Source organism: Propithecus coquereli, unplaced genomic scaffold (assembly GCF_000956105.1).
Source record: "Propithecus coquereli isolate 6110/MARCELLA unplaced genomic scaffold, Pcoq_1.0 Scaffold12, whole genome shotgun sequence".
NCBI classification, from domain to species: Eukaryota; Metazoa; Chordata; class Mammalia; order Primates; family Indriidae; genus Propithecus; species Propithecus coquereli.
Window position 1 is genome coordinate 11,127,766 of NW_012136080.1, and position 11,770 is coordinate 11,139,535.

Below are 11,770 nucleotides of genomic sequence, written 5' to 3' on the forward strand. Positions count from 1 at the left end.
TTCACATGAAGAGCTGGGAAATAGCCAGTTGAAAGAGCCCCAGACTTGACCATGAGTTGGAGTCACAGGTGGGCAAAATTCCTGATTTCAGCCCTCTTTTTCTGTAACTAAGGTTCTGAACTGCCCTCACCTTCTGTGTGTCCTCACTCCCCCACCTCCACAAAGCATGAGCGAGGAGCCCACTAGCTGAGCTGCCCAGTAAAGCCTGGAGGGCCAGAATCCCAGGGAGGCTGCACTTTCCTCGCATAAACCCCTGCCCAGCTCTTTGGGCAGCCCAGATATGCAGAATCCCTTCCAAGCAAAAGACCACATTTATTCAGGACCTTCAGTTTCAGAGTTTGCTAAAGGATCAGCCAGTGATTTAAACTTTCTAAAAGACATGGAGCGCTCCCTGCTGGGTATTATGTAGCATTGACATTAAACTGTCCTCTGCCAAAGCACCCAAATCTAAAACTATACCTTAGGGCAGCGGTCCCCAACCTTTTTGACACCAGGGATCTGTTTCGTGGAAGACAGTTTTTCCACAGAACGGGGGGCCGGGAGGTGGTGTCGCCGCCTCTGCTCCACCTCGGATCATCAGGCATCGGATTCTAAAGGGGAGCGTGCAACTGGGATCCCTCGAATGCGCAGTTTGCAATAGGGTTCGCGCTCCTAGGAGGGTCTGATGCCAGGCTCGGTTGGTGACCCGAGCGAAGGGGAGCGACTGTGGCTGCAGGTGGGCTTCACTCTCGCCAGCCCTCACCTCCTGCTGTGCGCCCGGTTCCTGGAAGTCCGCGGACCGGGTTCACCATCTCACTGGGTGCAACCAGCGAGTGGGCCGCCTTAGGGAATTAACTTTGTTTAAAACCCAGTGACAACAGTAGGATCCATGGTAGCAAAGTTTCAAATTATATATGAGTTTGGTAAAAGGTTGAATTTTTTAATGTTTCATGACTCCTGGGATTCTAATAAAAATTCTTTTAGTTCTTTGTCTCAATTATAGAAACAAAGTAAACATTTTGAAGTTCTGAGTGTTCTGACAGTATTTTCTTCCCATTTCAGAATGGGTGGGTCATGGAAGGTTTTATGGGGTGGGGATAACATGGTCTGGGGAGAGCACATGGGTTTGGGGATCAGATAGCATAAGTTGGAATCCATTTACTATTTGAGTGACTTGGAATAAGTCCTTTAACATTAACCTTAAGTCATTTAAGTCATCATCTCCTGACCAACGAGGACAATGATATCCACTCCAGCCAGGGCCGGAATTCATGTGCATTAAGGCACAGAGAAGTGCTTGATTAATCATGGTGTCACCTTTGCTGTACTATTAAGATGTGGGTCTAAGTTGATCTTCAAAGGAGGGGCAGCTCCAGGACTGAGATTCTGTTTCTATAGAATAGGGGCTGTATCTGGAGTCCTGTGTCTGGCTCGGAGATCTCGATACCCCTGGGTCATAAGGGCAGTGCTCATGCTGGGCACTTGAATCTCTTTAGAACCACACGGCCATGATCCAGGGTGCTGGCTTCATGAAAAACACCTGGCACTGGGCAAGTCTGGACAATTCCACTTCTAAGAGACATCCCAAGTCCCTCCATTTCTACCTCCATCTTGCTGGTCCAACCCACCACCATCTGGATAAAGACCTCTCATCCTCAGTCTATCTGGGTCATTGCTGCTGCAATGGTCATTGCCAAGTCTGAAGGGCCCTTGAAGGAGGTGACTCCAAGGCTTGGAGTCTTTCCCCAGTCTGAGAGACTCAGGGCTGAGGTTTGGGTCTCTTTCAGGGCACCCCTGCAAACCATGAACCTCTGAGGTTCACCATCTCACTGGGTGCAACCAGCGAGTGGGCATAGCTTTCTACTATTCCTAAGAGGCTCTTGTCTTCATATTCTCTCCTCTCTCACCTTCCCCAGCTTCCCAAACAAGGGGTAGGGTAATTTTGGGGCATGTCTGCTTTCTACTGTGCATGGGAAGGACAAAGGACCTGGCCACTTCCTTGGAGAGTGGAAATAATTCAGAAACAAAATCAGTACTTTAAATTATGTGCTATAGATGCTACTTACAACTCCCCTTGATTATCCAATATAAATCAGGTCCCCTCCATATGCTCCTATGCCTGCAGTAGTCACTGTTGGTGCCCGGGTGCCCTTTACCTGGTCTGTGTACTATTCCCCAGCTGCTGGGTATTGGCTGCCAAAGGCTCATGGCTGTACCCTCTCTGGCAATGCCCAGGAGGCTATGCTCTCTCTGGGGGATGGCAGGAGGGGCAGAGTCAATGACTGAATAATTCGTACTGAGTATGTGGGCCTAGCCCCTTGCATTAGGGTGGGAAAGCTGTTGGTGCCAGCACGGTCTGGAGCTCCCGTGGGAGCAGACTGAGGCGAGACTTCAGCTGACACATCTTTGCTCAGCTTCTTTCCCTGCTCTATCCTGCTTCTCTCACAGGGCTCTCCTGAGAGCACAACCTCCATAAAACACTTGCAAAGAAAACTCTGCTTCAGGCTTTGCTTCTAGGAACCCAACCTAAGTCACATCCTTTATTTTTCCTTCCTAGCTTATGCACAATTTGAAACCACAGATTTATATGGCTATTGGTTTAATGCTTGTATCTCCCCCACTAAACAAAGGCTTCATGAAGGCAACCAATAGATGCCTTAGAGGAATCATATTCTGATTCAGTTGAAATCAAGGTAACTTCCATATTTTATTGGTCTCCCGATATTCCAGGGAAAGGCTGGGCTGGATTCCTAAGAACATTCATCCAGTTCCTAGATGTTAGTGTCTTACATATTACATACTGCAAGTTGTAAAATCCTCATTTAATAACAATGTAAAAGAACTGTGGCATACTAGGTACTTCAATTTTTTGAAAAGCTTTGCATTCTCTTGGTATGAATTTTTTCTAAACATCATAATTCTCTTTTCTATTAGATTGTCTTTCTTTGGGTTTTTATTCCAAAGATAAATCATTTCTAGGCAGGACCACTGATGGAGAGGGAAGAGATCAGTCTGGATCTGTCTGGATTACAGGGTAGTTGTTACAACCATGTTTCTGATTGAAACTCTAAAATAAGCTCATTTGTTTTGTGACGTACTTCTTCCTCCTAAAAGGCAGGTAAACAAAAAGACCCAAGTGAAAAGAGGATGAGAAGAGATTTAGATTATTCTGTTTTCAGTTTTTTCAATGAGGGATACAGATGTATAAGCCAGAACTTCTTCCTACAGAGTTTACATGTTAGAGAACATGAAAGACACTGTTTAACAGAGGCAAATAATTCCAGGAGATAAATATACATGAATGTGTTTCAAAAAATACAGGTTCTTATACAAATGTATAACTAAATACTGATTCCATGGTGGTTTGGTTTATCTGAAAGGGCTTTGAGAAAATAAGAAATGCCATCACTAGATAAAACTAGTGGTCCACATTGCCAAAGAGCCTTTCCAGCAGTGCCAAAGGAAGTTGTAGGGACAGCAGAGGTTAACTGTCAGATAACTTTTTAATCTGTAAATTTACAGAAGTTTGAAAATACCATGGAGAATCTTAGGAATCCCAGTAATCAGTGAATGGGATATCTATAGATCCATAACATCTACAGGCTAAATCCACTCAGAATGCTTCTCAAAGTGGGCGTGGGGGGTATGAGAAGTTAATAATTCTCCTTCTGTCTGGCTTCCTCTTTGCCTTTCCCTCTCCTATCTGCAATCACCTGTGTCACAGGACACGTATAAGTAGGTGGGAGGAGTTAAACTTTGACAGTAAATCAAAATCAGAGTTAAAGGCAAATGTTTAACTAGTCGCGTTTACACAAGCTACTGAATGAAGAGTTTTAGGGTTTAAAGAGTCAAATATTCTACACTCCTGAGAAATCTTAGTTTCTCATTCTGGTGAATATTTTCACATTGCATCTTGCTGCTATAAACTAACTGAGTATACATTTTTGAGTACTGATTTACTACTCAAAAGATTTGAATTAGGGGACTAAAAGAAAACATTTTGTATCTGTGTATTTTATAAAAATGCATCATAAGGAAGGAGCCACGTGTCAGTTTCCAATGGGGGGAACATTCTCATGGAGGTACTGTAAGGCTAAGTCTGTCCACTTCATTTCTTGCTCTTTGACAGATTCTGTGGTGCCACCGTTGTCTTGTTCAGGTTCAGGAAGCTCATTCTGAAAAGGTACAATGGACATTTAGAACAGTAATACATTTTGTATAAACCTCTTAAAACTCAAGAGCACTTAGAATTAAAACCTGTGAGTTCCTAGGAACAGGCAACATAACTGACATATGTACTCTAAAGAAAGAACTAAAATAAACAGATGCAAGAAAAATATCAGAAGTATCATACAAACATGGCCTGGTCCCTCTTCAGTAGGGAACGACGGGCATTATGACTCTGGCGTTTGTGCAGCAGGCAGTGTGGCAGAAGGGCTAAAGGCAGAGGCTTTTGGAAGCCAACTAGGATCGAAGCCCACAGCTCTACCATTTGCAGGGTTACTTGACTGAGGCATTCAAATCCTTGAGGCCTTTGTTTCCTCTTTGGCAAATGGGAGAAAATAGCCATTGCCTCACAGGACTGCTGTAAGGATTAAGTGAGGTAATTTAGATAAAGTGGCTAGCATTGTGTGGGCATCCAGTGCTCAAGGAATCTCTGCTATTATTATTAGTGGCTAGGAACACTGAAAAAAGCCAATACTAAATCTTTTTTGGGAAATGTGCTTTAAAAGAATATGAGATTTGCGGGCATATTTCTTAAGCATTAGAAATGTATCCAAAAAACTATCCTGTAACCAACATGCCTATATTATAATGAAGGTGGAGATGTAGGGGAAACACTGGAAATGTAACATATTACATTTTAACAGCTAATAATAGATAAGACCTCCCCCTCGTGGTGGAGCAGGGCAATATAAGACACAGCAAATGACCAATCACGCCCTACCAGCAATTTTCTTAAATGGTAAGCCATGGTTCATGCTTAGTGCAGAATCTGGGATCATTTCCTTGTATTTTAAATTTAAATTTATTAATACTGAAACTCTGCTTTGTACCAGAGTTCACTGATAAATTTCTTTTCTATTATCTGAATTTACATTCTGTTTTAGGGTTCGCAAACTGTTATTCAATATCCAGACTTATGATTTCCCACTGGATTCTAATTTTCGGTTTGCGAATATGTTTTTCCCCTTTAAAGTTATGTTCAACATATATTAAATGATATTTACTCACAATACATGTAAGTATATTTGAATCACACACATCTTGCTCTACAAATGTAAGACTGAGATTCAAACATACTTGTACAGATTGAAAAGAGCTATCATTTATTGTAAATGCAAAAATATACTTAAAAAACAAAATCTGGTCCTAATAATTACTTATAGATAACAAAGAATAAACAGGTCCTTGGTTAATACATTATTTTCAGAAGCAGGCAACTTTTTTTAATTTCATCCTATCTGTGGTATGTTTTTTAAAATAATGTCTTTCCTTTGGTGACTATTGTCTTTTGCAATGAATGCCAACACACAAAATTGCACATGTACCTGGAAAACAAGAGTATCATAAACACAACCATCAGTATGGTTTACTGCAAAACAGCTGTAGTTCTTTGCAACTACTCCTATCAAAAGGTGGAATCCATTTCCCCAGTTTTGGATTTGGACTGGCCATGCGACTTGCTTCGGCCAATAAAATGCAGTTATGGTGCCAGTGGGCCAGTTCTTGGCCTAGATGCAGTTTCTTCTCATGCTGCTCTTGGAACCCTGAGCCTGAAAGTCTGGGCTAGCCTGCTGGATCATGGCAGACCATGGACTAGTTGTCCCAAAATCCAGCTGACAGCTTGCTAACTGCCAGACATGTGAGACAGTCCAAGATCACCCAGCCTCCAGACAGTCTGTCGGCTGCATGCACAATACAAGCGAGTCTAGCAGGGATCAGCTGAGCTGGCAGAGACCAGAAGACCCTCTCAGCTGAGCTACAAAATTATGAAATGAACAGTTTTTGTTTTAAGCCACTAAGTTTTGGGGTCATTTGTTATGCAGCAAAAGCTAACTTGACATACACACCGCCTTAGAATTACAAGACAAGGGAAAAGGTATGGGTTAGCTAGAGGGTGAGGCTACCGTCTGAAAGTCAGCAGGGATATGTCCCTTTCCCTCATCCCCTACTACACAAATGGTCCCTAATCCATGCCATCACATCTCCAGAATTTGGCAAGTCTCCTCTATTTTCTTGACTTTGTTCAGGCCCTCCTCCCTTGCCTAGACCCCTGCAAGAGCTTCCTAATTGGTCTCACTCCCCCTTTCTCTATGTCAGACCATCTCTAATAAAGCTACTAAACTGATTTTCCAAAAGCCAGATCTGAGCATGGCAGTCTTGTTCTGAAGACCACTCATTGCTGGATCTCTTGCAGATGAGGTCTAAGTGTGGCATCAGATACTTCTTTCAAAATCTGGTCCGAGCCCAACTTTTCAGCCTACTTAGATGACAAATGTATTCTCCATCTACACTGAATGTCTCACCATCTCCCAAAGCCTTTCAAAACTCTGGGCCTTTACACACCTGTCCTCGCTGGTGCAGTGACCTTGTCTACCCCAATGCAACTTCTGGTCCTTCCTTACAACACAGCTTAAATATTACATTCTTTCTGAAGCCTTTCTGATGCCCACCAACCAATCAGCCACTTCCTCTACGATGTGGCTATTCACACCCCCACTTAGATCACGTATCATTTTAATTATTTATTGATATGTGTTGCCTCTCTAGATTCCACAGGGGCAGGAACCATATCTTGTGTTCATATGGCACACAGTAGGCTTCAAAAAAAAAATGCTTGTCAAGTGAATGAATCAACAAAAGCTCACAAGGCAGGATTTGAAACTTCACAGACTTAGGTATAAAGTCCAACTTAACAGCTACCAGACTTTGGGCAAGTTCCCTTCTCTGATCTTATTCCTTTCCTATAAAATGGGGATCATACCACCTTCTTTGCAGTATTGTTTTAAGGATTAGAGATAAGGTATGTCTTCAACCTCAGTTCCCAGCATAAACTGGTATTCAATAAATGGCAGCTATGATTCTCATTATGCTCTCACATTTGACTACATTCCTAAACTTGAACTAAGCTGTGACTTGTTCTTTGATATGTATATTAATTGAACATATTACTCTTATTTTTAAATGAAAATGTGGTTGAACTATTTTATTTCTCTAAACAGCAGCACCTGGACAACCTACCTGTAAATTACATTTTATTAACCACTCTCCTCAGGTCAGCTGGCAGGCTTTAAAGAAAAACAGTCCCCCGGCCCTGTTTTCCTTTTGTTAGGCCTCTGTGACATAAATAGGATTTTTAATAAACTTTTATTTACATAAGCAAAACTTTTGGATAACTTATTACATGAAGTTTAAAATAATCCTTGCAGGGAAGTTTTCCAGAGATTAGGGAAGAAAAGAATATTCCAGGAGCCTGTTGGCCTGAATGCAAAAAAGTCAGGTATCTTCTGAATATTCTCCAGGGAACCTAGGATAGGTGTGTGTTCTAAGAATGTGAATTTCTAAATATGTCAACAGACTGACAAGCCACAGGCAGGGAAGTAAGAAACAGCATTTATGCTGCTGCTTTTTATCTTACACATTAAATTCTCATTTTTTGATTTATTTCTGGCTTTGGTGTGAAGGACAGAACACAGGTCAGAAACTCTGGGCTCCAGTCCTGGAGTGACCCCTAACTGAGCTGGCTATATTTCTGAACCACGTTTCTCTTCAAATAAAAAGTGGGCGTAGGTGCTCTCCAGAGGCTTCTGGAGTTAGAGAACTCCACAGCTTTCATTTCTTTGCCCTACTAATCTTCCATTGATATCCCACCTCCACTAGGTACTGCCAGATGATATCTTTAACCCATCATCCTCAGCTTAAATCATAACCTACCAGTGGTATAGCAACGTCTTCATAAGGCAGCTTGTCTTCTCGCCAAGCATCGTCAATCAAATCCAAGATCCTTCCATCTCTCTGTACCTCACTGTCCATTTTCCTGCAGCTTTGCTTTTGTCAGATCTGTAAACCAAAGAGGTCATTTCTTAACTGTGAAGACTGAGATGGTGAGTACTAGGATTTCCCAGGTTTTTCAGCCTGGAGTCATTTTTTTGGCACAGCACCCTCAGAAAAGCTCATTTTCTCACATGGGTCAGGTGACAACTTACATTTATGAGACTATAGTCTCACCATAGTTCCTCCCCATCTACCTGCTGATAGATGCTTTATACTGTACATTAGACAGACATAGCCCAGTTGACAGACAAGTGTGAGAGTGTGACAAGAGGGCAACATATTCCTAAATGAGGCCCTCAAACACGTTGCATCTAAATGTAGCATTTCTCTCCCAGCTTGCACATGCACCTTTCCCTGTTCATGATGCCTTTGATGAGTCCCTGACTCATAACTGTTTCCTAAGTCTCCTCTCCAGCCCCTCTAGACTTGCCAGTGTCAATTTTATAAAAATTTCCACCTGCTTTGGTTCAAACCTCAGCATTCTTAGGCACAGGAGCTAAATGAATATACTGAGATAACACTGAACTGGACTGTGCAAAGTGACCCACTACAGGCCTGACACAAATCCTCAAGGCAAGAACGATGTCAGAAGTTGAGCTTGTAAAGGAAACTGCTTTCTTTCTTAAAACAGCACCCAGGCTGAGCTCTGAAAAAAGCACCTCCAGGTCAACAACAGTGGCAGAGACCTGTATTGCTCCAGTTTCTACTTTCCTTCGGGGTTCCTTCCCCTTCTTAAGTGTTAATGCTACAGCCCCTTCAATGCCCGGCCCAAGTGGTCAAGATGCTTACTTAGCTCTTTGACCATAGTGGATTACCCATTTTTCTCCCGAACAGCTGTAATCTAAGCTAAAAGGCTGGCCAGCTGAGAGGATACCTTTGGGTTCCCTGTTTCCAGGTTTAGGTCCTGTTTCCTCATTGTAGGCATCACCCTACTATCTGAAGGCCTGGAAGCAACTGGCACCAAAGGCACTCTCAGTCACTCCCAGTTTCTGAGACTTTGGAGTCTCATACAACAAACAATTTTTTGAGGGGCGAAACTCAACTATGTTATACAGGCCTGTGTTTGTCCCCAGTAGTATAACTGTAAAATATCTCTAATATCTGGGTATTAGAGATACCCAGATTGGGGAGGGGAAGGGTTTTTGGCCCCATGATAAATTGCAGGCAAAAGTGAAGCAAAAGGTGCCCAGCTACTTCTGTCACCAGTGAACCAGGTGAGGTCTTAATGTTTCACTCAAGAATTAATGCAGTACTACACAGTGGATAACTCAATTTGAAGGATCGTGTCTTTAGGAAAATCCTCAGTTCCAGTTATACTTTTGAAGTCCTGCCCTACAAGAGCTCTCCTCTCTGCTGTTGCCACTCCTTTGTCCTTGCTGCTCTGGCCCCTAGGATACCCTTCTCACTTCTCTCTGATCCAAATCTTCTGATTTTCCAAGGCCCACGCAGATTCCACCTTTTTGTAAAGTTTTTCCAAATCACTCCGGCTTCAGCTGGGCTTCTGTCCTTGAACGCTTGCTGTTTGTCCTAACTTGATCTGCTAAACAAGTTAGGTCAGCTTTGTGACCGACTGCTCAAGTATTATTGTCTTTAACCGTTATGTGTAAAGTTTGCACCAGTGATTCCTTAGCAGATCTTTCCACAACTCGGCCTCAGTCTTTTTCACCTGTCCCTCTTCCAAACACCTCCAACCCTTTCTCACTTTCCAGTCTTTGCACTTAAAAGCCCCTTTTCCTCATCACTAATGCCTTTCAAGCAACATGGGCGTCAGCTCTTCTAGGTCAACATCCCATTTCCAGGGTTAAGCGCTAAGGTGCCTTCATCCAGGCAGGCAACGCGCAGGGCACGGCCACTGTCCCAAGCACTCGCCACAGTATGACCACTACCAGTCTCTTGAACAAACTTTTCTCATACATGCCATAGTCCCAATGCCTGGAATGCTCTTTTCTCTTCTTTTCCCGGGGAACCCACAATCGGTCTACAAATCTTAGCTCCCTGATCGCCTTCCGTAGGAGGCCTCCTCTAACCCCTGGCTGAGCGCGGTACGGGTACCCACCCTCCATCCCCCGGTCTCGCAGTTCCCTGGGCTGGGCGCGACGTATGGCACCAACTGAGGAGCTTGTCACACTGTCCAGACACGCAGTGCCTGCGTTCCCCAGGACTGGGGCACGTTTTATCCATCTCCGTATTTTACAGCTTTGTAAACATGTGATTTATATGATCGAGGCGGGAAAGTTTTTCCCTCGCTAGAAATGACTCTAGCAGGCCACCATCGTCCGTAGCAGTGTGTGACGCCATCCCCCAGGAGTGGCTTCCGGCCTCAGGCAGGATATACCAAATGTGGAAGTGAAGGGCGGGGTCTAAGAGCGCCACGCAAGTCCCTTTCCGCCCGACACAGCATGCAGTAAGGGAAATGATTACGAGCACGAAGTGAGGGCCTCAGCCTAGACCGAAGGCAGGAGGAAGTCCGACACTGAAGAACGAAGGCGTTCCCACCCTGCAAGACCTAGACGGGGGACGCTAAAAGCCCTTACCCGCGCCCGGCCCACCGGAGCACCCGCTTCCTCCGACCGCGCCCTTGGCATCACGTGACCCGCACGCTCCACTCTCAGATCCCGGATGTGGGTGAGCTCATTCGCCGGCGCGGAGGAGAAGACCGTGTTTCTATAAAAAGCGAGGGGGCGGTGGGCGGGACCGACGTGCCGACGATAGAGGTTGGGCGTAAGGTCGGCGGTGACGCGCGTGCGCAGCGCGGGCCCTAGGTAACGGCGGGAAGGCTCGAGCGCGCTCGTGGCTGTCCTGTAACTGTTGTGCACTCGTAGGACGGGCCAGGGGCGGGCCTCTCCTGGTCCGGAGGCGGCCCCGGCTGCAGTGGCGCCGCTGGCCCCGCGGCCTCATGGCCTACGGCTGGTTCCCGGGGCAGCCCGCAGGGCACCAGGCCCGTCCCCGCCGGCCTGGGTCCGCTCGGGCGCGCCGCCCCTTGGCCTCGCCACCCACGCCCTGCAGATCGGCGGAGGCGGGCATGGCCCCGCTTAGGGCGCCGTTCGGCTCCGCCAGGTGGTCAGCCCTCCCTCGGAGGCCCGGCTGGCGGGAGGGCGCTTGGAAGGGTGGCGGGGTGGGCGAGCTGCTCCCGAGGTCTCGTCTTCCCCCGCACAGCCAACCTGCGGGCCGGTCCCCCTGCTCAGTGGAGGGACCCCCGGCATAACCTCCCTGCCTGTCTACTGTATCTAGCTAGCGGTTCTTAGCATTGTCGCGGCTTATTTATGGCCCATGATACCGGCTCTTTTATGGTGAGAAGTTAAGGTTAGCAACTTTTAAGAAAGAGTTGGTTTAAACGTAAACATTAGTACAGGAGGAACGGAAATGTGGCAAAAATCGTGAAGGACTGAAATTGGGGAACCCTGAACTTAAGCACACAAATCAGCGATGGAAGTAAACGATAGAAGATTTAAAAAGGATAATTTCTTAGGAACACTTTAATCATGAAGATACTTGAAGACAGTCCATCTAGGCACATAATGTGGTTTTTTTTAGAACATCAGGAGAGTAAAGATGAGTGATGTCAGAGATTAGTCTTCATTTACAATTGCAGTGCAGTATACTTGCACAAAGTAGTTTCCCTGAGCTTTATACCCGACTCCTTAAACCAATTTAAACCGATTTTTTTAAAAAAATATTTTATTCCTTTAATAAAGCAGTATTGTAGGGTAGATGCCTTGTATTTATACCTCAC

The 11,770-nt window shown here is 45.0% G+C and overlaps 2 protein-coding genes across 2 annotated transcripts in view; one reads left to right on the plus strand and one right to left on the minus strand.

The window, feature by feature from the left end:
* Positions 1-3,916: 3,916 nt before the first annotated feature.
* Positions 3,917-10,659, minus strand: ANAPC13 (anaphase promoting complex subunit 13). Its single transcript, XM_012664440.1, has 3 exons — positions 10,572-10,659; positions 7,918-8,043; positions 3,917-4,154 (listed from the first exon to the last, which is right to left on the minus strand). Exons 2-3 carry the CDS (start codon positions 8,014-8,016, stop codon positions 4,029-4,031), a joined length of 225 nt encoding a protein of 74 aa, XP_012519894.1. The 5' UTR covers positions 8,017-8,043; positions 10,572-10,659; the 3' UTR covers positions 3,917-4,028.
* CEP63 (centrosomal protein 63kDa) overlaps positions 10,609-11,770 on the plus strand; it is an 80,100-nt gene continuing 78,938 nt past the window's right edge. The window contains exon 1 of the mRNA XM_012663373.1: positions 10,609-10,662. Coding sequence (XP_012518827.1) covers positions 10,657-10,662 — 6 coding nt within the window. The 5' untranslated portion in view covers positions 10,609-10,656. The remainder of the gene's footprint in view (positions 10,663-11,770) is intronic.

What these genes read in the sequence shown, in the direction of transcription:
- ANAPC13 (XM_012664440.1), bottom strand. Translation starts at nt 8,016, where the DNA reads ATGGACAGTGAGGTACAGAGAGATGGAAGGATCTTGGATTTGATTGAC. An exon ending in AAGACGTTGCTATACCACTG is followed by an intron (nt 4,155 to 7,917) that starts GTAGGTTATGAT and finishes GTACCTTTTCAG; the next exon opens with AATGAGCTTCCTGAACCTGA.